We start from the raw sequence: 27788 nt of genomic DNA, 5'->3' as shown, positions 1-27788 counted from the left end.
CATTTTACATTTTTTTTAAAAGTATTTTGGACAACATTATGGCAATATGGAACAGAGAGAGTTAATTGACGTGAGTTAATTGTTCATTTTATTCTCTAATAATAATGACTATAGCTTACAAAATGTTCCTCGTAAATCTTACATATGTAAAATATAATTTATCCAACCGTTAACACCGAATAGTACCTGTAGGTATTCGTGAGTCTTTTGTAAACGCTTGGTTAGTTTTTTGTTCATCCACTATTATGCTACTGTAGTGACGTAACATGGCGGCTTCCGGCGCGTTCCGCGGTGTTTCACACAGGTCCTTCACCCATTCATTTGTCCAGGAATAAAGTTGTATATTCTCCTTTATTCGACACGAAGCCTGTGTTTTATGAGCTGCAATGGTTTCTTTGAAGCGAGAAAGAGAAGATGAGGTGGACGACGACGACGAGGAGGAGGACGGAGGTGAGTTTTATTCATGTTACTTCCCAGCAGCCCACAGTCGATTAGCTAGTAAGATGGCATTACAAGCAGGGGAATGCTAGTTTGGTTGCCAGTTTAGTTGATACCAACATAACAACTGTACAACATAACAACGGTACAACATGACAACTGTGTACGGAATATTATGCACAAACCTTTTCTCAACAATAAACTTGTTCGAACGATGAAAATAAGTCTTGCATCCAATCAACAGCTAGGTTTACTGGCTAGCATGCTTAGCTAGCTGCGTCTTAAATATACCATTATAGAATATTGTAACTTAAAACGTGTGTGTGTGAATTTACAACACATTTAAAATCTTAGCGTATCAGTATGTGGAATGAAGTTATGGAATGGATTAAGCAAAGAAGTCAAACAATGTACTAATATGATCCAAAAACCGTTCAAGCCTAAAGTGTTTATAAAGTACAAGGAAGAAGAATCCTGATAAACATCATTCTTGAAAATGAGAACATCTTATTAATCTCATTATGCGAATCGTTACATAACGATTTATTTAAGAGAACGGTTGTATTTATTATTGTGTTACAAATTGAGAACAGTAAGTAACCTCCTGGTACCCCCAGCACCCCCAAAACCCTCAAATCTAGACTCCAAACATCCCAGAACAAGCTAGTCAGGTTACTTCTAGACCTCCACCCCAGATCACACCTCACTCCTACTAGGGATGGTGTTTGATAAGAAATTATCGAGTTCGAGCCTATTATCGAATCCTCTTATCGAACCGATTCCTTATCGATTCTCTTATCGAGTCCAGATAGGTTGTTGTATATGGAAAAAAACACACAATATTTGGTTTAACAAAAGCTCACTTTTATTACATAAGAAAAAAATAAAATCTAATAAATAAATAAATATTGATTGTTACCCCCCTAAAAAAATAAAATAAAATAAATAAATATTGACTGTTGTTACCCAAAGTATATTAAGTGGGATTTTTCAGAAAAACTAATATATACAGTAACACTAAAACAACCTGTCTCTGTGATCACTATAGGTGTATAAATAATAATATAGTGTTAAATAAAATCAGTCCCTTGGGCACAAAACTGAAAATAATATAGCTCTCCAAAAAGTGCACTTCTGCTGCTATTTGACATAACTGTTTATGATGCTTTGACATTTTTGCACTTTATTTCCTTATTGAAAGAAAATTCTATGAAGAGAAAAGTTGTTTGCAAATGTGGTTACGATGCTAAAAAATGAAAAGTTAAAGCTTAAAAAAGAAATAGACTTTATTGAGTTAACATTATTTCTTTATAGGGGGAAAGATGTGATGTTATGAGCTAGGGCAGAGGTCGGCAACCCGCGGCTCCGGAGCCGCATGCGGCTCTTTGACCACTCTGATGCCGCTCAGCTGCATACTTGCCGACCCTCCCGATTTCCCCGGGAGACTTCCGGATATCAGTGCCTCTCCCAGTAATGTCTCGGGGCTGATATTCTACGATTTTCACCCTAACAACTATAATAAGGGCGTGCCGTGATGGCACAGCATTTAACTCCCTCTACTACATGTACAGACAGCGTGCCAGCCCAGCCACATGTTGTATGCAGCTTCTGCTTGCACACGTAAGTGACAGCAAGGCATACTTGGTCAACAGCCATACAGGTTACACTGACGGTGGCCATATAAAACAACTTCAACACTCTTACTAATATGCGCTGTGAACCCACACCAAACAAGAATGACAAACACATTTCGGGGAGAACATCCGCACCTTAACACAACATAAACACAACAGAACAAATACCCAGAATCCCATGCAGCCCTAACTCTTCCGGGCTACATTATACACCCCCGCTACCACCAAACACCCCCCCCCAACCCTTCCCCCCACACATCAACCCCCCCTCCGTGCGTCGGTTGAGGTGGGCGGGGTTTGGTGGTAGCGAGGGTGTATAATGTAGCCCGGAAGAGTTAGGGCTGCATGGGATTCTGGGTATTTGTTCTGTTGTGTTTATGTTGTGTTACGGTGCAGATGTTCTCCCGAAATGTGTTTGTCATTGTAAATAATGTAAATAATTCAATGTATATACTCTGATGATTAACTTGTGTGATGACTGTATTATTCTGATAGTATATATTTATACCATGAATTGATTAACGTGGACCCTGACTTAAACAATTTGAAAAACGTATTCGGGTGTTACCATTTAGTGGTCAATTGTACGGAATATGTACTGTACTGTGCAATCTACTAATAAAAGTCTCAATCAATCAATCAAGTTAGATGGATAGATAGTACTTTGTTGATTCCTTCAGGAGAGTTACCTCAGGAAAATTTGTAATTCCAGCAGCAGTGTACAGAGTTGAGATATAATTTAAAAAGTAAATAATAAATAATGGGGGTATATGTTATTGTTTTGCATCCCCTGTCATCCTAGTACCCCCCTTCCACCCAGAGAGGCGTTGTACAGTCTGATGGCGTGTGGGACAAAAGAGTTTTTGAGTCTATTAGTCCTGCACTTGGGATGAAGCAGTCTAGCACTGAACAGGCTCCTCTGGTTACTGATAACGGTATGCAGAGGGTGACTGGCATCATCCAGGATGCTCACTAGTTTTTCCACAGTCCTCTTCTCTGCCACCGTCACCAGTGAGTCCAGTTTTATTCCGATCGTAGAGCTGGCCAGCCTGATCAGTTTCTCCAGTTTGGAGCTGTCCTTCTTAGATGTACTGCCCCCCTACATATTAGCAGTAATGCTACTTTTTGTAGAAACGCTTTTGCCCCACACTTGACAAATTACGGTTGTCTGTTCGACATATTCCCACTTGAAGCCAAACCACCGCCAGACGATGGACCCCCTGCTGTTTTTCTTGGGAATTAATTCTTCCTTCATTTGTTACCAGATTCGCACCTTCTTTCTCTCGTATTACCACTCGCACCACAGCTAACGTTACCCATGCTGCTACCTCTCTGCTCCGCGAGGGCGTATACGTATGTGACCTATGACGTGACAGTATGAGACGTATGTAGAAGGTGCGCTTGCTATCTGTGAGAAGGAGACACAAGAAAGAGTGGGAAGAGCCTGTCGTGTAATGCCAGCAGCTAAAAGCAACTGCGTGAGAACGTATACTCGAATATCACGATATAGTCATTTTCTATATCGCACAGAGACAAACCCGCGATATATCGCGTATATCGATATATCGCCCAGCCCTACCTTGAAGGTACGACCGGTGCAATGGATACCGAGTGGATACGTTTAATAATGTACATCACTATAACTTGCAAGCTAATCAATTTTTTAGCAGTTGACCCCGAGAAGGACAAGCGGTTGAAAATAGATGGATGGATTTATGGATTTGACACATTGTAAGGTTCCTTCTTGATGAACCCTGAAACAACGGTTGGTTGCTAGTAGAGGTTGACATCTTTAGCCACCTCACAATTCGATTACGATTCAGGAGCTACGATTCGATTAAAAAGCTATTATTGATGCATCTTTAGTTAACCTCTTAAGGCCCAAGCTGTTTGTTTACATGCTTTTTTTATTTCTCTTTGCTATTTGGGCTTATTGGACCCTAATTACAATAAAAACTAAGAATCATCTTTTGATATGATGTACTTAGTCCATAAGTAACAAACTTATTTCCCAAAATTCCATTGTATGTTATACTCTTCTGACACCACCAGATGGCAGTATAAGTGTCCACATAAGGGCCATAAGACCCCAATTCATTAGTGTACACAATTTTGGAAATAAGAGCTAAAAGGTGCTGTGCACGCATGTGGTCAACTAAGCCTTTTTAATGTATATTATGCAGTTTTGCATTTATTTTCGTTTCACTAAATAAGCGTTTATTACTTGCAACTATTAAAAACAGTGCATTTGTAATAAGAAAGTCCCATCACATTTATTAAATTAATGTAAATGTGTGCTAAACTGGAACATACCCTATAATAAAGGAGCTGGATTAAATCTCTTAGTGTGGTGGCTCGCTGCAGTGAGTCAAATTTTAGAACGGTCTGCATTACTGTATTTACAATAAATAAATTGATTATCGGTTATTGACGTTTACTAATCAATTATGTATTTGTCCAAGTCCGAATTGCAATGCATCTAAAAATCTATTATTTACCCCACCTCTAGTTGCTAGGTAGAGGTTTATTTTGAACATGTAAACAGTTTCAATATGATGCATCACGTGATTTACATATTTTCATTTCTCTTTACAACATGTCCGAAAAAGAGTAAGCAGAAGCAAAGCTTATTTAATCCTACCCCTTGGCCACCTGAGCACAGCTGCGCAGCTTAGCAGAAAGGACCACTGGTTATTACTACTAACTTACTCTCTACTTATCTTTTTTTAAAACTAAATACTAGTATCTTATGTATGTATATATTGCATTTGCTGATATATATCTGTTGTAGTTGTAAAAACAAAATCAGCCAATAAAAGAGGGCTGATATCGATATATGTCAAAATGCCATATATCGGCGCCAATAATCGTTCGATCCCTTGTAACTGTATGCATATTTGAATAAACTTAAATCATAACCATACTTGATGTTGCAGTGCCAGTCAAAATAGGACGAGGACGTGTAGGAGAAGATCGGAGAAGCCGGCACTGTCCATATCTTGACACCATAAACAGGCAAGATGCATTTAAATGTTTATGATAATCAAGCATGGGTTCAAGATACTTATAAATACCCAGGTCACCTCTTACTTTGTATGTTTATACATCAGGAGTGTGTTGGACTTTGACTTTGAGAAGCTCTGCTCCATCTCTCTCTCCCACATCAACGTGTATGCCTGTCTTATATGCGGGAAGTACTTTCAAGGTATGTGTGTCACTGTCTCACTTAAACATCACTTTTTTCTTATTACACTAAAGTACTGACTGGCTTCCTTATGTAGGCCGAGGTCTGAAATCCCATGCATACACCCACAGTGTCCAATTCACCCACCATGTGTTCCTCAATCTGCACACGCTCAAGTTTTATTGTCTGCCGGACAACTATGAGATCATTGACTCTTCTTTGGAGGACATCACGGTGAGTCAAGCATTTGGATACATTCACTTTTTGAGATGTTGCTTATGTTGCATCTGACTAGATTGTGCAATGTGTTTACCTTTTATTATGTGAATATGTAATTTGTTGTCATTTATGCTTCCACAGTATGTGCTGAAGCCAACATTCACCAAGCAGCACATTTCAGGTCTTGACAAGCAGGGCAAACTTTACAGAGCCTATGATGGAACCACCTACCTGCCAGGGATTGTTGGCCTCAACAACATCAAAGCCAATGACTATGCCAATGTGGTCTTACAGGTATGAAAAACCTAACCATTTCTTTAACCGTAATTAAAATAAGTTAAAAGAAAATTAAAACTTAATTTGACCGCTTTGAATTTTCAAGGCCTTTTCCAACGTTCCACCACTGCGGAACTACTTTCTGGAGGAAGAAAATTACAGAGGGATCCGCAGACCACCGGGGGACATCATGTTCCTCTTGGTGCAGCGCTTTGGCGAGCTGATGCGCAAACTTTGGAATCCAAGAAACTTCAAGGCCCACGTGTCACCCCATGAGATGCTCCAGGCTGTGGTGCTTTGCAGCAAGAAAAACTTCCAAATCACCAAACAAGGTTGCAATTATCTCTGTGAAGAATAAGAAGTGGACTGACTTGCTGTTTTATGGAGCTAACATACATACATCTTCTACGTCTGCCATGTAGGTGACGCCGTAGACTTTATGACTTGGTTTTTAAATGCTCTGCATGGCGCTCTTGGAGGCACAAAGAAAAAGCCAAGTGAGTGTGGGGAAACATTTGCATTTTGTCTTAGCTGGGACTGTTGTTTCTTTTTATTTGAATCTAAGTGTAAGTCATCATATATAATAATGTAGTAATTCATATGATTTAATGTGTGTTCCTCTGTCATTCTAGCAATCATTACAAAAGCATTTCAAGGCTCCATGCGAATTTTCTCAAAGAAACTACCACACCCGGATTTGGTGAGTTCTCTGACTTACTTTTAACTCCTCCAGGGTTTCCCCTATATTCAAACCTCCATTTGGACATCGCTGTGTAGAGTGTGCATTTATCCCCGTGCGTGTGTGGGTTTTCTCCGGACACTCCAGTTTCCTCCTACATTCCAAGAATATGCATGTTAGTTTCATTGAAGACTGCAAATTGTCCATAGATATGAATTTTTTGGAATGTGAGAGGAAACTGGAGTGTCCGGAGAAAACGCACACACGCACGGGGATAAATGCACACTCTACACTGCGATGTCCAAACGGAGGTCCGAAGATGCACACAGTTATTGTCGGTAATAATGTCAAAAGATTTTAGGGTGGTTTACACTGGCTCAAACAAGAAATGCAATTATTAGCTTAGAATACCTTTCTCTTCAACTTTCTCTCCTTACTTTTGCCGGTTGTCAACTCGTTTAGGTGTGCAACCAGCTGCTGTCCCACTTCTGACAGGCAATTTAGATGCTTTAGATGATTTAGAAGTTTTTTTTCCTCACAATAAAGCAATGAGGAACGTTTTTATGATATTTAATCTGTTTTTCAAACTTGTTATAGCCAATACTATGTAAATAATAGACTATATATGGGATATCCATTCATACAATATTTCACTTAAATTTATTTTCATGTTAAAAAAAGTGTTTTCATGTAAAAAAACAAAACGTATTTTGAAGGTGTGGCGGCAGTAATCTTGCTTTGGTGTTTACATGTAGGAGAAACCCTGTACTCAAATCAATCCAACTTGTAATTATTTGTACATCCTAACCATGGTTTTCTTACACCCGACCTTTCGTATGAGCCAGGTTTTGTCAAACATATTCCCCTAGTTTTCATATGGTGTCTTGGTTAACTTATGGCCAAACATGGCATGTAACAAAAGTCAGTTTTCCCAATGTATCATTTCACGGAATGGAGTGAGTGCTGACTTCCTTTTACGTCAGACACTGGAAGCGAGCTGAGAATGACGTCACAGCCAAGTTATTAGCGTCCCAGTTACGAGGTCGCTATCCTTGTGCGTATCTTGTATGAACACAAAGTTCTGGACAAATACGTGGCCATTCTGCAACCTTTAAACACAGTTGATGGAGAGGAAACACAAAGATGCCATTGCTATCGATGTAGTACACAAATACCACATGAAAAAATGTAATATACACTACAATAACATTACCATATATGCGTCCAGTAACATATACTGTATATGGCTGATTAAGTGTGGCAAAAACTAGTCAGAAGTGCTAATAATGAAAATTACAGGAGCTTCTATCGTTGTAGGAAATCTGACCTCGGGGTTCGTTCCAAATAGGAACTCTGAAATTCCTACTTCTCAGTATAAGTGGAACGCGGCAAAAGCATACTCTGGCACTGTCCTTTGTTTTTATTGAGTGCACCTGCAAAATGACCCACCATGCGGTTGCCAGCACTTTGATAAAGAAGGTGAAAAATTGAATTCAAGAAAGAACTCGAAGCGAAATACAAGGGTAGTGTCTCTCCTCACTCTCTGCTCCTCGCAGTCTTTGCCAACAAGGTTTTTCAATAAAGGAAAAAAGTGGTGTTAAATGTTTACTTATCGATTTAATTAATCAGTCTTATGTAAGGATGTATACCAAGTACAATTTTTTTTGGTACAGTTTTGTAATTGGGTCAGTCCAGTGGGACCGTTATTGATACGGTTATTTGTATTTTTTTCATCCAGCTGACTGTTGTCATTATCAGGCATGTGAAATGTTCGCGAAAATCTGTATTTTTAGACATTAATTTTCGCGTCAAAATATCACTTCCATGTTTTTTATTGAAATATTGTAACGTGTAAGGATGGGAGTTGAAGGAGTGTCAAAAATATGGAACTAATTGTTTTAATGACATTGAGACTTTTTCTTATCATCAATGGGTGAGGGCGGACCCACGTCACTTCCGCCTACCAATCCCCTAGCAACCGGGAATTCGTTGAAAACAAACAAGCTCACAGCGAACACAGCATTGACAGAAAAAGCATTTAACGAGCGTTGTGGCTTGGAAGTCGGCGTTAAATCCTTCATTTACGCATTTTTACTTATTCGCATATCGTGTGAAAAAACGAAAATGTATTATTTGCGTCAGACTCGTCTCAGTGAACTTTAAAGCTTCTCAGGCTTAGCTTAGCTTGCTAGTTAGCTTAGCCTGCGCGCTACTAAGAAAGAGACGCGGAAGTTATCAACAACTTTGTGTGAACACGCCGTACTTGTTGGAGCCCACGTCGAAGAAGCGCTTGTTGTCCACAGTCATCGACGAGCCCTCCGGCAGTTCTGCGGGCTCCTCGTCCACGCCGTAATCGTCAATAAGTTTGGCCAAAGCGTCGCGGAACTCGATAAGTCCCTGCGCCGGGAGCGCGATGGTCTGACCCCAAGCCGGGCCCCCTGTTCACGGTCTGCCGGATCCTCAAGAACCGTCCCCGCTGGTTCTCTTTCAGGTCCATGTAGTACTTCCGATTCTCCCGCACTAGGAACTCGCTTTTCAGGGCCCGCCGCGGCTCATCCTGCACCATGCCCGGGTTGCTGGGACCCAACTGGGCGTAGTGTTCGATGAAGTCCCCCAAGTAGTCGCGGAACTCGACCGCCACCGACATAGACAGCGTGAGGCGGCTCTTGTTGCCACCGGCCCCGACTTCGGCTATCTTCAAGAAGCGGCCTTTGGCGTTCTGCTTGACGTCCAAGTAGAAGCGTTTGTTTTGGATGTCAACTCGCTTGGACGCCAGCTCCTGCGTCTCATGCTGGAGGCCGGAAGCCGAGCCCGTCCCTCCCGCTGTAGCGTGCATGGAACCGAAGCCTGGGCCCGTGGCTGCTCCTCCCTGCTCACTTCCACTGTCTCTGTCCGCTATGATGCTGCCTGCCTGCCTGCCTGCCTGCCGACTTTGGGGGACTCCAGTGAGAACCGTCCTCGTTTTCCCGGTGTAAAGCTGCGAGCCATTTGTCTCGTCTCTGTGGGCTTTTATCACGCTTTGGCAGAACAAAATACAACCTTTGTTTTCCCTGTTTCCAGTTGTGGTTAGCACAACCAAAAACAACACAGTTTTTCGGCATTTTGGAGGCAGAATGACGGGTTTAACCAGCGTAGGTCGACAGGTAAGAGTAATGGCAACGGTTTTTTTTCAACGCCAGTCTGGTTGCTATGGCTCGAAGAACCCGTATGTAGCTCAGTTGCCCGGATGTCGGCCCTCACCCATAGAGCAGCAACAACACACAACACCGGAAATGTGTCCGGAAACCGGTCACACCGGAACTCTAACAAAAAACAAGAGTTCTGTGGGTGAATTATGTAAACCCACTACAATACATAAAAAAAAAGGACCTCAACAAAATTTGTTTAACACTTGCCTCAGCCGCTGATACTTGCAGGACAGGGAGACGATCAGGGGCGCCGAAACAAGCTCGCTCGTTAGCATAGTTAGCATCACTTCGCGAGCTTACCTGTTGTCGCCTGCGTTCGCTCTCTGAGCCACAACGTTGACGGCTTTCTACTTTGCTGCTAATCATATTTGGATGATTACTGCCTTTTACACTCTAAGTCCCAAAGCAGTTGTAGTTATAGAACATTTATTAGTAACCAGCGAGGAAATATATATTTTTGAAGTGACAAATGTAAACCGAGGTGTTCTTTGCATGCATGTTATACAATTTTACATTTTCAATGATAATAATGTTAGTAAATTATCTACAAAAAACTAAAATTTCTGTGGTGCATTACATGGGAAACCTAAGTGTCAAAAAGACAGCCAAAAGAGGTTGTTAGATGAGAATAAATTTAAAGGTAAAATATAATGTAGAAATACACCCAATTGCAGGAAATGTAGATTTTAATTTAAAAAACTGTTTTCGCTTGCTTGGCATAATTTTGTGCCGATAGAAATAGTCCTTTTTTTCATCAGTTTTCCTCTTTTTTTCTCAAAGGGTGCTCACATGCCTGAATTATACCGTCATCACATTCACTTTTGGCGCTGCTGCTACGCATAAAAAAAACCAACTGGTTGGATCTGATAATCACCTTGAAATAATCACAAAAAAGGAAGCAACACCACACATAAGTTTGTAACACAACAATATGTCCTCCTTAAAATTCCGTCAAATTCATGCACGCTAGTAAGAGTTAGCATCAGTTTGAAGTAAACGCGCTTTACTAATGACCTATACAGTGCTTCATTAACCGTCCTCTCAAAGGAGTCATATTATGATTTTTTTCTACATTTAAAACACTTCCTTGTGGTTTACATAACTTATAATGGTGGTTATTTGGTCAACATTTTGCAAAGATTGTTTTACAGCAGCGGAGGATGCATGCAAGGTGATGACATAACAACTGCATTACACCTTGCACTGCAAACATAGTTAACTTGTTTAAGACTTACAGTAAAAAGCAGGTGTTATTAAAATACTGTTGTTACATGGTGTTGGTGGTGTACAACCTCTTGTGCTAATTAAAATGGGAATGAAAAATGCTATTTTCCACATCTTTATTTACACCAATTACATAAAGTACCGATGAATATAAGTATCGATAAAGAATATCGATGTATTGTTATCGTTAAAATCATAACATTATACATCCCTAGTTATGGGTGTTTCACACAGTTTTCTGCATGTGACAAATAATCTCTCTAAAATGTGCTTGCTTTTCATATTTTGGGTGTCTGAAATAAATGATAATAAATTCAATACTTGAATTTACATTATTTCCTATAAGAACATTTTCTTGTATTTTGTCAGACTTTTTGGAACACATTACTAACAAAGACCCAAGTTTGACAGCCCTTTGAGACTTTTGTAATTCAGGGCTATATAAATAAACATTGATTGATTGATTGATTGATTATATGAATACAGACTGTTATGTATTGACGAACATATTTCCACATTTTGAGACCCATCTATTTTTGCTAAAGCCGTCCGGGGATCACCAAAGGTCACATTAGGTTATTTCAACTTCAAACCCCTAAAATGTTTAAAAATCTTTTTACAGACGCCAGAGGAGAAGGATGCGCTGCTCTTGACGGAGGAGTACCAGGAGCAGATGTCTGAGTCAACGTTCTTATTCTTGACACTTGACCTTCCCACTGCCCCGTTGTACAAGGATGAAAAGGAGCAGCTTATTATACCACAGGTCCCTCTCTTCAACATCCTGTCCAAGTTCAATGGCGGTACAGAGAAGGTAACATTCCATTGATATTTTCATCAGTGGTTTTAATCAACAGTTAAACAAAACACATATTGGTGGATTTTCTGTCGATGCTCAGTTTAATAACAGTATTTAAAAAGCAGGTTTCTATTTGATATACTTTCAGGAGTACAAAACTTATAAGGAAAATTTCCTGAAAAGGTTCCAGCTGACCAAACTTCCACCGTACCTCATCTTTTGCATCAAAAGGTTCACAAAGAATAACTTCTTTGTAGAAAAGAACCCCACCATAGTCAACTTCCCCATCACGTAAGTGTTTGTCATGCACTCAAGCAAAGAGCTTTAGTCAAAAGATTTGACAGAACCAATCATTGATATTATGGGAAGGTTTTTTAAACTGGACGGTGTCGTATTTGTTTTTATTTGTATTCTTTTCATCAGGAATGTAGACCTTCGTGAGTACTTGACAGAAGAGGCCCAAATCACGGAGAAGAACACAACTTATGACCTTGTTGCTAACGTCGTGCATGATGGGAAACCAACTGAAGGGGCCTACAGAATACATGTCCTGCATCATGTAGGTTCACACAGACCTTTGTTACCCTTTGACAACAATAAGCAACTCTGAAAGTGTCATGTTTAAACTTGTTTGGGTCATTTATCAGGGAACTGGGAAGTGGTATGAGATGCAGGACCTGCAAGTGATTGACATCCTCCCGCAGATGATTACACTATCAGAGGCCTACATACAGGTACATTTTGTGTATGTGAGTTGGTGAAATTAAATGGAGCGGAAGCAGTATTAGCACTATTAGCATTTTTCATATTTCACTAGTGTATCAATATTATTATTTATTGTCATTGTGCATGTGCAGGTACAGGTCCAACGAAATTTAGGTTGCTTCCCTAAGGTGCTTTGCATTTAAAAAAAAGAAGAAACCACACAATATACAAAAACAACACAATGTACACAATATGCAAAATGGCCTAAGACCACTCTAAGAGGCAATGTAGAAAAATGATATGAATTCAAGCAGTCACTCTGCAACAAAAATGCTACGATTAAAACTTAAAAAATCTTGACGTTCTCATCCATCATATTCATATTTTCACAAAATGTATGTAAAATAATAATGAATAGTGGAATCTCTCAAGTCAAATGCCCTTAATATTGTACAATTTAAACATTTTTTTGGGGGGATATATTTATTAAACACCAAAAATTGCAGTTTAAATCCTGCATGACATCACCTAAGACCCAGTTATGGCAATCGATATTTTTGTCATTAAGAGGAATCGCCATCATGCATGATATCACACAAGACCTCAGTAGAAAATGTCAGCGTACCTCATTTGAGCTCAGTTCAGTCAGCATATATGGATTCATTTTTGGACGTTTCATTTTAAAAGAAAGGCCATAGTGTCAAGAGAGGAAGACTGTGAGAAGAGAAAAACATATATCCAAGCTTAGATAAAAGCACAAATATATATAAATTATACTGGAAACTACAAGCAAGTGGAATCATATTCAGCGATAATGGTCAAGTAATAACATGTGCATAGTCATTAATTATAAACTAGCGATTTGTGGTCGTTTCACACTAGTTAACTTCTATTTACACGTGTTAATGTTTTAAAAAACGTGTTAAGTGCATCTGCTGCGCAAACTCACCTTTGCTATATTAACACTAAGAATATTCAAATGTTACTTCAAAAGTTCGTATATAATATAAGAAATTGCATCTGAAACATTTGACATTTATCGAGGTCTATTTTTTTAATCACAAAGGCTGACTTTGTCTTATTAGTATATTTTTGCCATAATTTTTGCGGTCTTACTCCATTATACATGATTTTTAGGGTTTTATATTAAATTTCAATGTCCAATTATTTCACGTGTATGATATACAGGCAAGTATTTAATAATACCCCAACGCTAAACGGGACATAAAAGTCCTTCATTTTTCAAAGGGCATGAAAACATTCTGCATTCATATTTTGTTTTCTATTTATTGCTCAAATGTCTCTATTAACTTCAGCCCTAAACAAAAATCACCTACCATGTAATGTTTTTATTTTAACCACCTGAAGGTACTTTGATCAAATGATGTCACAGTTGTCATTTAGTATACTTTTGCATAACATTAGTTATTTTACTCATTTACGTGAGATAGGCTCCAGCACCCCTGCGACCCGAAAGTGACAAGCATTAGAAAATGAATAGATGGAACCATGTGACATGAGTCTGATCAAAAGGCCTTCAAAGGAGTCAAACTTTTTAAAATATTACATGCTTGATATTTTTGTTTGAGACTGAATATTAAGAAAAATATATGAATCCCCCTCCAGTGGTATCTTCAGAGCTTCGATGACATTATTACATTTTTATCTTTTGTAGATTTGGAAGAGACAGGAGAGTGGTAAGGACACAAACAACCACACAGGTGCGTAGGGGTTGAAAGGAGCATCACAAGATAAAGACAGGACATTTTACTTAGTAACAAACACAAAAAATTTGGAATCATGTTCTTTTTTTCCCCACAGTTTGTATTTTTATTATGACGTTTCTAAATAAACCTGCTCTTACCTGTAGTTTGTACATCTTACCAAATAAATGTTTGTAGGTCTTTTGTAAAAACGTTTCATTAAGTCAGTATACATACAACTGAAGAACGCTGAAAACATGGTGGTTGCAATCACGAATGCACTTTTTCCTGCAGATTCAAAAAATTAGAACAAACTGTCTCTTAAGAAACAAAATACGAAACTCATCGTTCAAAAAACAAATGACAATGTCACAGTAGAACATTGTGTGTATGCATATTTAGGTGATTTAGCGATTCACTTCTTCCACACGTGCTTCTCACAGAAAGCCAGGTTCTGAAACGATAAAGTCAAATCAGTTGTATTTCAGAATAGCGCTATAATTAATTTCAAAAGACCAACTGAAATATTGATGAAAAAGCAATGAAATAGGTGAAATAGTAATAAGGCACACGGTAATCCTGGAAAGATTACATGCGTTTTAAAAGTTGATCTAAAGAATGACTAATTCATATCGGTGCCTTAAATGAACACTCAGAGCAAACATAGTATATGAAGACTGAACAACAAAAGCACATAGTGATTAACAACAGAACACCAGAATTGAATGGCTTCCTGTTGGGCTCATGCTAGATGTGACAAGCAAACATAAAGACAACAACATGACTTTTCCTCTGCATTTTTTGCCTGTTGGAAGTTAAATTAAGCAACCAGTATGTGTATAACTTACACCACACTTCTGAGCTGTGTCTGAGTCTTTGCACCAGAAGCTTGGCCCCCAAGTGCACGGATTACTTCCCAGCAGGTCGGACTTCTTTGTGCTGCACAGGTCAGCTCTCTAAAGGACACAAAAGTGATGACAAACTCAACTACTACACTACAAAACCTGTCATTTCTCACAAAAGTTGTGTTGCGTAGTAACAATACTAAGGGACTAAGTAGAATTGGATTCCTGTGAAATGATTCGCCCTGTGCACTTACTTCACAAACGTCTGCGTACTCTGCCTGGTTTCCCAAAACCTGCTGTAGTCGAGAGCCGTAGATTCTGGTGAAAGCCTCGCACTGAAAAGACGGGTTAACATGATAAGCAAAACATACATATACTATACTAGCGCCTTTTTTCTTTTTTTCTCGATTTTGTGGACGGGACTGCTCTTCTTTCTAATTTATTTTGCAGGTTCTGACTCTTAAATTCTTTTCAACCAAACTCGACTAAAACCCTTCGTCTTTGAAGTCAATCATTAAAATGATCTCTTCAATACTCTCACTTGGTCTGCCCCATTTTGTGTGAGTCAATGTGACTGAAGAGGTCCATACTTTCCTCATATTCCCACCATTTAGAAATGTATGAAAGCTGACCCCTTCCTTAGTTGTATTGCTCTGCCTTGCAAAAATGCATCTGGCAGACATATTTGATCATTCCTTCAGATTCTGTGTGGAAATAGTATGATTCAGGATGAAGATGCTACCAAAACACATACTATGCAATTACAAAAATTGTCTCCAGTTTCTCTTGGTGAAGTCAGCAGAATGATACAGGCCCGCCCACATTTTGGAGCTAAAAGTTGGCGTTCCAAATGTGTTAAAACTCATTAGAAAACCAGCCAACAATAACTACTGTCTATTTTGGGTACAAATTTACCTGTAGACATACTTTTTAGGTCCAGAACTATGAAATAAGTGCGAATGTTGTCAGCGTTAGAGGGGCCCTTTAAGTACTTAAGTCAAGAAAATTGCAAGATATTTAATAGATCTTGATCCCCAATCAACAAAGACCACCTATCCCAACGAACTTAAGATGACCGATGTACATTCTAGACCAGTGTTTTTCAACCTTTTTTGAGCCAAGGCATATTTTTTGCATAGGAAAAATCCGGAGGTACACCACCAGCAGAAATCATTAAAAAACGAAACTCAGTTGACAGTAAAAAGTCGTTGTCGCAATTGTTGGATATGACTTTAAACCATAACCAACCATCAATCAATATAGCTCTTGTCTCAAAGTAGGTGTACTGTCACGACCTGTCACATCACGGGGTGACTTATTTAGAGATTGTTGCCGTTTTCCTGTGTGTAGTGTTTTAGCTCTTGTCTTGCGCTCCTATTTTGGTGGCTTTTTCTCTTTTTTTTGGTATTTTCCATTAGTAGTTTCATGTCTTCCTTTGAGCGATATTTCGCGCATCTACTTTGTTTTAGCAATCAAGAATATTTCAGTTGTTTTTAATCCTTCTTTGTGGGGACATTGTTGATTGTCATGTCATGTTCGGATGTGCATTGTGGACGCCGTCTTTGCTCCACAGTAAGTCTTTGCTGTCGTCCAGCATTCTGTTTTTGTTTACTTTGTAGCCAGTTCAGTTTTAGTTTTGTTCTGCATAGCCTTCCCTAAGCTTCAATGCCTTTTCTTAGGGGCACTCACCTTTGGTTTATTTTTGGTTTAAGCATTAGACACCTTTTTACCTGCACACTGCCTCCCGCTGTTAGACATCTACAAAGCAATTAGCTACCGGCTGCCACCTACTGATATGGAAGAGTATTACACGGTTACTCTGCCGAGCTCTAGACAGCACCGACACTCAACAACAACACATAATTTGCAGACTATAATTACTGGTTTGCAAAAAACATTTTTAACCCAAATAGGTCAAATTAGATAATGTCCCACAGCACACCAGACTGTATCTCACGGCACACTCGTGTGCCGCGGCAATGGTTGAAAAACACTGCTCTAGACGGATCACCTGTCATCCAGTCACATCTTTAGAAAGAACTTGCAAATGCAACAGAACTCCAGAAACCATCTTGCTACATTCCGCTGTATGAAAATGGTTTAGAAATGGTATGAAGGTTTGAAGAATCTCATAGCTAGAGTAAATAGTCCCACCTTTGGAATGGCATTTGGGTATTGCCCACACACAGATTGGAGGAAAGAGGATGTTTGAGGCTGCGTGGCATTGAGACCCAGCTGAAGTCGGCTCAGCAAAGCCAGTGTGTGGCACGACTCACAGTCTAAGGGGACGGGCACCTCTGGGAAGTCATCACAGAATCAAAACATGGTTAGAAAGTAGGAACCATCTAGCCATCAGTGTGTGAATGTGTGTGAATGGGTGAATGTGGAAAATAGTGTCAAAGCGCTTTGAGTTCCTTAAAAAAGGTAGAAAAGCGCTTTACAAGTACAACCCATTTACCATTTAGCCTGTAAAAGAAGCTGCAACTAACCTGGAGCAGGCAAGTCCTTGAACCAACAGACGTGTAAGAGCGTACATATTGTGTGAGGAGCGGCCGATGAAAGAAGAAACTCTACTATCTGCACGCCGTATTTGTCAACAAATTCATCACACTCATCCTTGTAGCTCTGAGGAAGGAGATCGCAGACCTCGCCCATGAGCTTCATTAAAGCATCCTGCGGATTGAAGAACACAAATCAGGCACACTGAAAAACACTGCTTTCGTGTTAATGAAAACTGGGTATTTTATTTTTAAAGTAAACCGAATAATGTATGTATGTTTGTGCATGACTTCCTTTTAACACAAGCAGATTTTAGCTAAATTGAACCGCCATGTTTCAGCGACCGGCAAAAAATGGAAGCTTTGCGTATATTGGGCGCTGGAATGCAGGACGTGGTGCAAACCAACACAAAGACTTGAATGGAAACAGAAAGTCCGCCGCCGTGGTGGCGCTATTTTGCGGCTGTTACGCATCCAGCGGAAATTCAGGGTAAAGAAACCTCCATCTATGTTTTATTTATAAAACATGCTGTAAGTATATGTGTAATGTAGTAACAGGCACATTCATAATAATATGTAATAGTTACCCTATTTTGGTCATTTTAAGCATTACCGGTACTTCTTTTTTGGGCACATTGATTTCACAGAGCAATGGACACTATACTTCTGTCAACGAAAAAGCGTGTTCTTTGTTTGCTACCATTAACCATAGCAGTCTTTGTGGGAGAGGAAGATTACGAGTACTTTGGGACAGATGAAGATCTAGAAACGTATATTTTTGAGAGTGAATATACGAAGGGTAAACTACTGTTTATAAGAAGATTAAAGGGCAAGAAGAAAGGGTCAAACGTTGGAGCAGACGGGGGGCCGAGAGTCAGGACGGAAGGAGAGGATAGAAAATCTGTCGGGGAAACAAAGTCTATCAACAACTTCGACATGACTTGATGGTGCAAATGTGGAGCTTGTAAGCCTTGCCTACAAAAACAGCTGCACACTTTACCATCGATGCAAATCGCTTTGTGTATCTGGCGAATAGAACACTAAAAGATTGCATCACAACAAATGAAAAAAATGTTTGTTCTAACTAACGCTGCAGTGGTAGAAACTTTTTTCCACCTACCCAAAATCAACTGGAAAAGATGCCCCAAGTCAGCTGCACCAGACAGACAAACTGAATTGTGTATGATGGGCAAACTAATACAAAAAGTGCAGTTAAGGACACGGAAACTGTCACTGAACGCTTTCAGTCTAAGTGAACGTGACATACGTCAAAGACAGATGTAAAAAAAAAAAAAGGAACGCGTAGACGATAATTACATTCTGTGAAGGCGTTTAAATTGCTGTCTCGTCACACATTACAACTTTGTCTCTACACTAATTAAAATATTGTCTGTGTCAATACATTTACTACTAATACTTTTTAGGCCTGTCGAGTCTAACTTGTCTGTTGTTTACCTGTCATCTTTCAATCAAGTCACGGAAACTTCACTAGCAGATACAATTACAGTTTTAAATGTATGTCTTTTGAAGTATGAAATACGTCTTGAGCAATATTGAGGCGTCATGTCGTGTTACAAACGCACAGGGTACTTCCCTTGCCCCGACCACAATGCATGTTATGCTTAGCAAAAACGAATATATACAGTACAAAAATAAACCACGTACCTCTGTCATATTCTGGGGCAACATAGTCTCCAGTTTCTTGATGATAAACAAGCACAGGGTGCAAGCTGGGTTAAATTGTTCCTGATGGAGAAAAGAAGACACGGCCACATATTGAGATGCAATACAAGAGCTTGATTGATTTCACTCTTTAAAACACAGGTGTCAAACACAAGGTCAGATCTGGCTTGCCAGGGCATTGTACAGTATGTGGCCTATCATGTCGATTAACACGGGTCCGTCAGATCATTTAAAGGGGACCTATAATGCAAAATTCACTTTTCTTACATATTGGTACCTGTTTTGTGTATTTAAGTTTTGCATAAGTCACAAAAAAATGTAATCAAACCACGCAGGCTTTGGTAGAAATTTACCCAAAGAGCTTTAAGCGAGTCCACCATTGTAGTCTGACGCTGTAGTCAATAAGCTCATTCTTTTTCACTATCCTCTGGTTGTGGGGCAGACCGTCTCGTACATTAACATGCATCCTCAGCTGTTGCCATTTCTAATAAAAAGTAGTGCATGGTTTGAACTTATATCTGTGATTAGACTCCAAATGTAAGCACTAAAGATTACACCGAAGATGGCGGGGAGAAGACTCAGTCAAAGTGGAGGCACGTAAATAAGACCGCCCACAAAACGGCGCAGAAAGTGGCTTGAAGATGTTCTGTAAAACATAACCTATGCAAAATGTTGACACCATTACATGTTATGTAGACAGCAAGAAAGTGTTTTAAATGTAGAAATAAACATAATAAAACATAAAAAAAAAAAAAGAAAAAAAAAAGAAATAAACATAATATAACCCCTTTAAGGTGGTGAAATTGTCATTTCAGGTGGCCGCCATTTCATTTTAAAAGGTCCGCCACTTTTGACAAACTTTTAGTTCATGCAATTGCCTATGTTCTACATTATTTATATTATCTAGTCATGCTACAAAAGGTTCCAAGCATTTTTTGGGGGTTATCAAAAATAAATACTGAAATATCTGTCTATCACCTTGACTTACAATCTCAAAAGTAAGTTAACACCGACGTGGCTCAGATGGTACAGCGGCCGTGCCAGCAACTTGAGGGTTCCAGGTTCAATTCCAGCTTCCGCTATCCTTGTCACGGCCGTTGTGTCCTTGGGCAAGACACTTCACCTACCTTGCTCCCAGTGCCGCTCCTATTGGTGTATGTTTGTGAATGAATGTTCTTTAGTGGTCAGAGGGGCCGTAGTTGCAAATTGGCAGCCACACTTCCGTAGTCTACCCCAGGGCAGGTGTGGCCACAAATGTAGCTTACCACCGTATAGTGGAATGAATTATGGGTTCTCAGTTCTCTGTAAAGCGCTATGAGTGTCTAGAAAAGCGCAATACAAATCTAACCCATTAATATTATCCACCAATCCATCAAAACTTTTACTGAATAAGTTTCTATTCAATAAAAACTAGTTTGACACCCCTGCTTTAAACTGTATCGCTCACGCCGCTAAATAAGTTCACAGTAGCATTACAAACAAACACATCAGTGTTATGGGGAAGTGAGTTTAGTGGACTGAATATTCCACTTCTAATGTCTTACACTGGAATGAGTGTTGGTGTGTGTGGCTTTCACAGTGCCACCGTGGTAAAGTTTCTCTTCCTCATCCTTGTTGGTCGCACACAGCCTAAAGGCTGAACAGGTAGCTTTCACTTCCTAGAAAAGACAATCATACACAATCCTTACTCATAAAGCATGCAATGAGGGCATACAGTGCATCCGGAAAGTATTCACAGCGCTTCACTTTTTCCTCATTTTGTTATGTTACAGCCTTGTGACTCTCAGCCAAAATGGAACAAATTCAATTTTGTCCTTAAAATTTTACAAACTAACCCATAATGACAATGTGAAAATATATTTTTTGTTTTGCGAATGTAGTACAAAAACAAAATCACATGTTCATACTTTGTTGATGCACCTTTGGCAACACAGCCTAAAGTCTTTTTGAATACGATGCTCCAAGCTTGGCACAGCAGTCTTCACGCAGTTTTGCCCATTCCTCTTTGCAGCACCTCTCAGGCTCCATCATGTTGAAGGGGAAGCTTTGGTTTTCATCCAAGATGTCTCTGTACATTGCTGCATTCATCTTTCCCTCTATGGTGGAAAATTCCTATAAACAGACTCCGCAACCTTGTGGACAGCCTTCCCAGAAGAGTTGAAGCTGTAATTGCTACAAAAGGTGGACTGACATCATATTGAACCCTATGGGTTAGGAATGGGATGGCACTTCAAGTTCATATGTGAGTCAAGACAGGTGGCCAAATACTTTTGGAAATATAGTGTAGTTGTCCTTCTGGAAGGTTCTCCTCTCTCCACAGAGGAATGCTGTAGCTCTAACAGCGTGACCATCGGGTTGTTGGTTACCTCCCTGACTAGACTAAGATGAATGCAGCAATGTACAGAGACATCCTGGATGAAAACCAACGCTTCCCGTTCCACCTGATGGAGCTTGAGAGGTGCTGCAAAGAGGAATGAGTGAAACCGCCCAAAGACAGGTGTGCCAAGCTTGTGGCATCGTATTTAAAATGACATGAGGCTGTAATTGCTGCAAAAGGTGCATCAACAAAGTATTGAACAAAGGATGTGAGTACTTATGTACATGTGATTTTCTTTAGTTTTAATACATTTGCAAATGTTAAAAAAACAAAACATTTTCACATTGTTTTTATGGGGCATCATTGTCTGTGGCATTTTGAGAACACAAATGAATTTATTCCATTTTGGAATAATGTTGTAACATATCAAAAGGCTGTCAATACTTTCCCGATGCACTGTATGTTTAATGTGACGACATAGCATACCTTTTGACCAAGTGTTTGTCGCAGCATTTTGGGCAAGTACATCTTCATCTGAGAGTCACATTCAGACGCGTCTTTGTCTGGGAGGTGTAGGCAGAGTGCATGCAAGGTTTCATACACATGTTCCTGCAGAAGCAATTAGGGACAAGAACACTGAGGGCCTGTGCAAAAACAACAGGTGGACAAAGCAACATTCTGGTGTCACTGAATGGAAGAAGGCAACAACATTAATACCTTATGATCTTTGCTGGAAATCATATTAGCAGATAGCTGGATGATGTGGTGGCATTCTGAACACGTGTACGATGTCTTGGGAGGAGAGGCACAAACATGAATTGTCATTTGTCACCATCCCTTAGTGTTGAATTAAAATCAATCATTTGTTATGGTAATAGTATTTCCTGCTTGTTTTGGACATGCTTAAATTACACTTCAAATTATCACACTATTTAGTGGTGTCAAACACATTTTTATTGAGGGTCACATCACAATTATGGCTGCCCTCAGAGGGGATATATATGAATATAAACATAATAACCTCATTAAACAATTTGCATGGGTAATTGTTTGATAATATTTTTTTACTGACAGGTTGATGGAGAACTTGCTTGAAATCTTTTGTCAAGGTGACTAACATATATTAATTTTGATAACAAAAAAAAGCTTGCAAAATCTTGTTGCATGATCAGATAATTTAGAAGTTATGCAATTGCATGCAGTACATTGTGTAGAAAGAGGAACACAAACTGCTCAGTGTCCTTGTGGTTAGAGTGTCCACCCTAAGACAGGTCGTGAGTTCAAACCCCCCGGCCGAGTCATACCAAAGACTGTAAAAATGGGTTCCATTACCTCCCTTTTTGGCACTCAGCATCAAGGGTTGGAATTGGGGGTTAAATCACCAAAAATGATTCCCGAGCGCAGCCACTGCTGCTGCTCACTGCTCGCCTCACCTCCCAGGGGGTGAACAAGGGGATGGGTCAAATGCAGAGGACACATTTTACCACACCTAGTGTGTGTGAGACAATCATTGGTACTTTATAACTTTAACTTTAAATCCGGCACACTGAAAAACGCTGCTTTGGTATGTTTTTGGAATTTGCCCATCGTTCACAATCCTTATGTGAGACAAGAACACACGTCTTTCTGTTTTTTTGTGAGTTCCGAATACCGAAAAAACTGCTAGCAAGAGGTTGCTAATAATACAGGTAATGGGGATTGACCTATTTTGCCTGTGAAGCTCTTTAAAGAAACATCCAAAACACCCATCAATGTTGAATATACAGGCACATTTAGAAGATGGGCAATTGCATGCAATGCATTTTTCTGTCAAAATTGAAATAAATTAATTTGGCTAGAAAGTGCCTTATCAATGCATATTATTTCCAGCCTTTGGTAGGCCACATAAAATAATACCAGAAAGTAAAGTGAAGTGATTCATATTTATATAGCACTTTTCTCTAGTGACTCAAAGCGCTCTACATAGTGAAACACATTATCCAAGTTACATTTAAACCAGTGTGGGAGGTACTGGGTGCAGACGGGTAAAGTGCCTTGCCCAAGGACACAGCGGCAGTGACGAGGATGGCGGAAGCGGGGATCCAACCTGAAACCCTCAGGTTGCTGGCACGGCCGCTCTACCAACCTAGCCACGCCACGCCACCCACAAAGTGCTTTATCAAAGCATATTAATCCTAGCTTAAAACATTTGTATGCATGTACAACACTTAAAACATTTAGCAAATCAGTATGTGGAATTAAATTATGGAATGGACTAGGTAAAGAAGGGAAACAATGTACTAACATAATCCACTTTAAGAAACTGTTCAAACTACCAGTGTTTGCAAAGCACAAAGATTAATAGTATTGGTTAATGTCGTGAACTTCACAAAAAGAATATATTTATCTCATCAAAAATGACTTACATAGTCATGAAGAAAACGGTTGTATTAACATAATAACACTGATTTGTAATGTGTGAAATATTTGAAACGTGTACATACCGGTTACAGGGAGTTAACATATGTAAAAGTCAGGGGTGTCTAAACCGCAGCCCGCCGGCATCTTCAGTTTGGCCTGTGAGACGGCACGTGTCCGATTTCAATAAACAACCTGCCGTGCCGGTGATATGATATTTAATTTGAATACCCAGTAGTTTCACTGTCGTTGTCAATATGATACTCTGCAACATTGCGTGGACATCAGGGGCGATACCTTTTGGATTGGCAGACCGGGGTGGTGGTTCCTCTCTTTAAGAAGAGGAACCGGAGGGTGTGTTCCAACTATTGTGGGATCACACTCCTCAGCCTTCCCGGTAAGGTCTATTCAGGTGTACTGGAGAGGAGGCTACGCCGGATAGTCGAACCTCGGATTCAGGAGGAGCAGTGTGGTTTTCGTCCTGGTCGTGGAACTGTGGACCAGCTCTATACTCTCGGCAGGGTCCTTGAGGGTGCATGGGAGTTTGCCCAACCAGTCTACATGTGCTTTGTGGACTTGGAGAAGGCATTCGGCTGTGTCCCTCAAGAAGTCCTGTGGGGAGTGCTCAGAGAGTATGGGGTATCGGACTGTCTGATTGTGGCGGTGCGCTCCCTGTATAATCAGTGTCAGAGCTTGGTCCGCATTGCCGGCAGTAAGTCGTACCCGTTTTCAGTGAGGGTTAGACTCCGCCAGGGCTGCTTTTTGTCACCGATTCTGTTCACAACTTTTATGGACAGAATTGCTAGGCGCAGTCAGGGCGTTGAGGGGATCCGGTTTGGTGGCTGAAAAATTAGGTCTCTGCTTTTTGCAGATGATGTGGTCTTGATGGCTTCATCTGGCCAGGATTTTCAGCTCTCACTGGATCGGTTTGCAGCCGAGTACGAAACGACTGGGATGAGAATCAGCATCTCTAATTCCGAGTCCATGATTCTCGCCCGGAAAAGGGTGGAGTGCCATCTCCGGGTTGGGGAAGAGTCTTGCCCCAAGTTGAGGAGTTCAAGTACCTCGGAGTCTTGTTCACAAGTGAGGGAAGAGTGGATCGTGAGATCGACAGGCGGATCGGTGCGGCGTCTTCAGTAATGTGGACACTATCAATCCGTTGTGGTGAAGAAGGAGCTGAGCCGGAAGGCAAAGTTCTTAATTTACCGGTCAATCTACATTCCCATCCTCACCTATGGTCATGAGCTTTGGGTTATGACCGAAAGGACAATATCACGGGTACAAGCGGCCGAAATGAGTTTCCTCCGTTAGGTGGCGGGGTTTTCCCTGTCATCCGGGAGGAGCTCAAAGTAAAGCCGCTGCTTCTCCACATAGAGAGGAGCCAGATGAGGTGGTTCGGGCATCTGGTCAGGATGCCACCCGGACGCCTCCTTGGGAAGGTGCTTAGGGCAAGTCCAACCGGTTGGAGGCCACGGGGAAGACCCAGGACATTCTGGGAAGACTATCTCTCCCGGTTGGCCCGGGAACACCTTGGGATCCCCCGGCAGGAGCTGGACGAGTGACTGAGGAGAGGGAAGTCTGCGCTTCTCTGCTTAGGCTACTGCCCCCACGTCCTGACCTCGGTCGGATAAGCGGAAGAAAACGGATGGATGGATACCCAGTGGTCTGACAGGTGGCAATTTGTCTCATCGTGTGTACAATATAAGAAACTCAGGTCAGTGCACAATAATTACTTATATGACCCAATCCCAACAACTTTTCCTAGTCACGTCGCAGAAAAAACAAACACGTTGTTTTAGTCCAGGGGTCGGCAACCCGCGGCTCCGGAGCCGCATGCGGCTCTTTGTCCACTCTGATGCGGCTCAGCTGCATGTTTGCTGACCCTCCGGATTTTCCCAACATACTTGACAGCCCCCCCGACTTAACCAGGAGACTAACGAATCTCAGTGCCTCTCTTTAAAATCTCCCAGAGCAAATATTCTTCGACAATGGTGTGCTCTGATGGCACTGCATATATTGTCCTCTATAGCCTATGCTGTTATCAAGCCAGCCCGGCTACTTGTTGAATGTAGCTTTTACTTGCACACGTAGGTGACAGCAAGGCATACTTGGTCAACAGCCACACAGCTTACACTGACGGTGAACGTATGAAACAACTTTAACACTGTTACGTTACAAATATGCGCCACACTGTGAACCCACACCAAAAAAGAATGACAAACACATTTCTGGAGAACCTCCGCACTGTAACACAACATAAACACAACACAACAAATACCCAGAATCCCATGCAGCCCTAACTGTTCCAGTCTACATTATACACCACCACCACCCCCCCGCCCCCCTACCACCAAATCCCCCCACACATCAACCCCCCCCTCCGTGCGTTGGTTGAGGTGGGCGGGGTTTGGTGGTGGTGGTGGTGGGGGGGGGGGGGGTGTATAATGTAGACCGGAAGAGTTAGGGCTGCATGGGATTCTGGGTATTTTTTTTGTTGTGTTTCTGTTGTGTTACAGTGCGGATGTTCTCCATAAATGTGCTTGTCATTCTTTTTTGGTGTGGGTTCACGGTGTGGCGCGTATTTGTAATGTAACAGTGTTAAAGTTGCTTTATACGGTCACCGTCAGTGTAAGCTGTGTGGCTGTTGAACAAGTATGCCTTGCTGTCACTTACGTGTTCAAGTAGAAGCTGCATTAAATATTTGGCCGAGCAGGTACGCCGTACGAGCAGGCTCTAGAGGGCGCTAAAAGCAGTGCCATCACGCCCTGATATTCGGGGAGCCTCCCGGAAAAATTGGGAGGGTTGGCAAGTATGACGCTATCAAGCGCCTATCATGTAAAACTCGCGGCCTGCACTAACATTACATTTTCATAATAAGGTGCGGGCCGGGGCGTGTGTCTGTGACCCCTGATTAAAACATAGCACAAAGCAAAAAAGCTTTGTAAACAGTGTTATTTCATTTTAAATTTTCAAAAGAGTTTTGTGGCTCCCATTGTTTTCTTATATTTGTGAAACTTGTCAAAATGGCTCTTTGAGTGGTAAAGGTTGCCGACCCCTGTTTTAGTCCAATGCGGCCCCTCAGTCAAAAGGTTTGGACACCCTGTGTAAATAATTGATATAAAGTGAAAAAGGGGTAGGATTAATTACGCTTTGCTTCTTCCTAAACCTTTTGAACATGTTGTAAAGAAAATGTAAAAAATTGATGCATCATTTTGAAACTGTATGTTAAAAAAAATGTATACGCATATAAAATGATACCTAAAATGTTTGAATTTGAAACATGTTTTACATGTTAATTAATCATATACTGTTTTTTATATACATTATTACACTTATCTATTCATACTTTTTACTTAAGAAAACAACCACTTTTCTTCTTCTTCTTATTTTTTAGAAACATGTACAACAGTCATGTGCATGCATTTTTTTGACACGCATTTTTATTTTCATGTCTTACCAGAGATGGGTGCTTCCTCAATGCAAGAGGGTCTTTGATGAACATGCATTCTCCTTAACACATCAAGGTAAATAAAGCAAGAAATCATTGATTTGAAAATGTAAAAATATGTATAATCACAAGACATGACAATACAAATATATACCTAAAAATCCCTCTTCCAAAACAAACTGCACCTCTGCATGTAATCATAAATCCCCGATAACTACCGTATAGTAGAGCAATAACAACATGTCAGGTGACTCATGCGGAATTAAAATGGCCAGCTTGTATCTTACCTGGGCTGAAAGACGCTGCTAAGATCACCAGGAAAAGCCCCAAAGCCGACATAATGCGACAGCTGGAATAGGACAAAATGAGAAGCAGATGACTAGATTTATTTGTCCGGGCTGTTGTTTGTGACGCACCGGAAGTTAGCCTTATAAGGATTCATCCTTGTAAGGTCGCGTACTCATGCGTCAACGCCCACGTGACGAGTAGGAAGTCCCTTTTTAAACCTTCACAGTTAACATCGCCAGATGTCCGAGGATAATCGTATTTTGAAC

At 40.6% G+C, this 27788-nt stretch overlaps 2 protein-coding genes and 1 pseudogene across 2 annotated transcripts; 1 reads left to right on the top strand and 2 right to left on the bottom strand.

Moving 5' to 3' along the window:
* The first annotated feature begins 241 nt into the window (after positions 1 to 241).
* usp39 (ubiquitin specific peptidase 39) lies at positions 242 to 14212 on the top strand. The gene is made up of 13 exons (XM_062051380.1): positions 242 to 450; positions 5009 to 5087; positions 5183 to 5277; positions 5354 to 5490; positions 5617 to 5769; positions 5858 to 6083; positions 6174 to 6248; positions 6384 to 6451; positions 11465 to 11653; positions 11787 to 11929; positions 12062 to 12197; positions 12286 to 12372; positions 14019 to 14212. The coding sequence occupies exons 1-13, from the start codon at positions 387 to 389 to the stop codon at positions 14070 to 14072; spliced, it is 1506 nt and encodes a 501-aa protein (XP_061907364.1). The 5' UTR covers positions 242 to 386; the 3' UTR covers positions 14073 to 14212.
* On the bottom strand, positions 8666 to 9893 carry LOC133652211 (transcriptional activator protein Pur-alpha-like; annotated as a pseudogene).
* On the bottom strand, positions 13893 to 27672 carry sftpbb (surfactant protein Bb). Its single transcript, XM_062051381.1, has 11 exons — positions 27522 to 27672; positions 27244 to 27296; positions 22107 to 22181; positions 21876 to 21998; positions 20617 to 20730; positions 19055 to 19135; positions 17381 to 17564; positions 17046 to 17188; positions 15146 to 15226; positions 14895 to 15002; positions 13893 to 14500 (listed from the first exon to the last, which is right to left on the bottom strand). The coding sequence occupies exons 1-11, from the start codon at positions 27571 to 27573 to the stop codon at positions 14462 to 14464; spliced, it is 1053 nt and encodes a 350-aa protein (XP_061907365.1). The 5' UTR covers positions 27574 to 27672; the 3' UTR covers positions 13893 to 14461.
* Positions 27673 to 27788: the final 116 nt, after the last annotated feature.

This window comes from Entelurus aequoreus, linkage group LG06 (genome assembly GCF_033978785.1).
Source record: "Entelurus aequoreus isolate RoL-2023_Sb linkage group LG06, RoL_Eaeq_v1.1, whole genome shotgun sequence".
In the NCBI taxonomy this organism is placed as follows: domain Eukaryota; kingdom Metazoa; phylum Chordata; class Actinopteri; order Syngnathiformes; family Syngnathidae; genus Entelurus; species Entelurus aequoreus.
Note: the sequence above shows the minus strand (reverse complement) of the source record. Positions and strands in the feature narration are given on the sequence as shown.

Excerpts from the sequence above, each read along its gene's own strand:
- usp39 (XM_062051380.1), top strand. The coding sequence starts at position 387 with ATGGTTTCTTTGAAGCGAGAAAGAGAAGATGAGGTGGACGACGACGAC. Across the intron at positions 6,249-6,383 it reads AGGCACAAAGAAAAAGCCAA|CAATCATTACAAAAGCATTT; the intron begins GTGAGTGTGGGG and ends CTGTCATTCTAG. Across the intron at positions 11,654-11,786 it reads TCAATGGCGGTACAGAGAAG|GAGTACAAAACTTATAAGGA; the intron begins GTAACATTCCAT and ends ATATACTTTCAG.
- sftpbb (XM_062051381.1), bottom strand. The coding sequence starts at position 27,573 with ATGTCGGCTTTGGGGCTTTTCCTGGTGATCTTAGCAGCGTCTTTCAGC. Across the intron at positions 20,731-21,875 it reads GACAAACACTTGGTCAAAAG|GAAGTGAAAGCTACCTGTTC; the intron begins GTATGCTATGTC and ends TGTCTTTTCTAG. Across the intron at positions 17,189-17,380 it reads CAAGGACTTGCCTGCTCCAG|AGGTGCCCGTCCCCTTAGAC; the intron begins GTTAGTTGCAGC and ends ATGACTTCCCAG.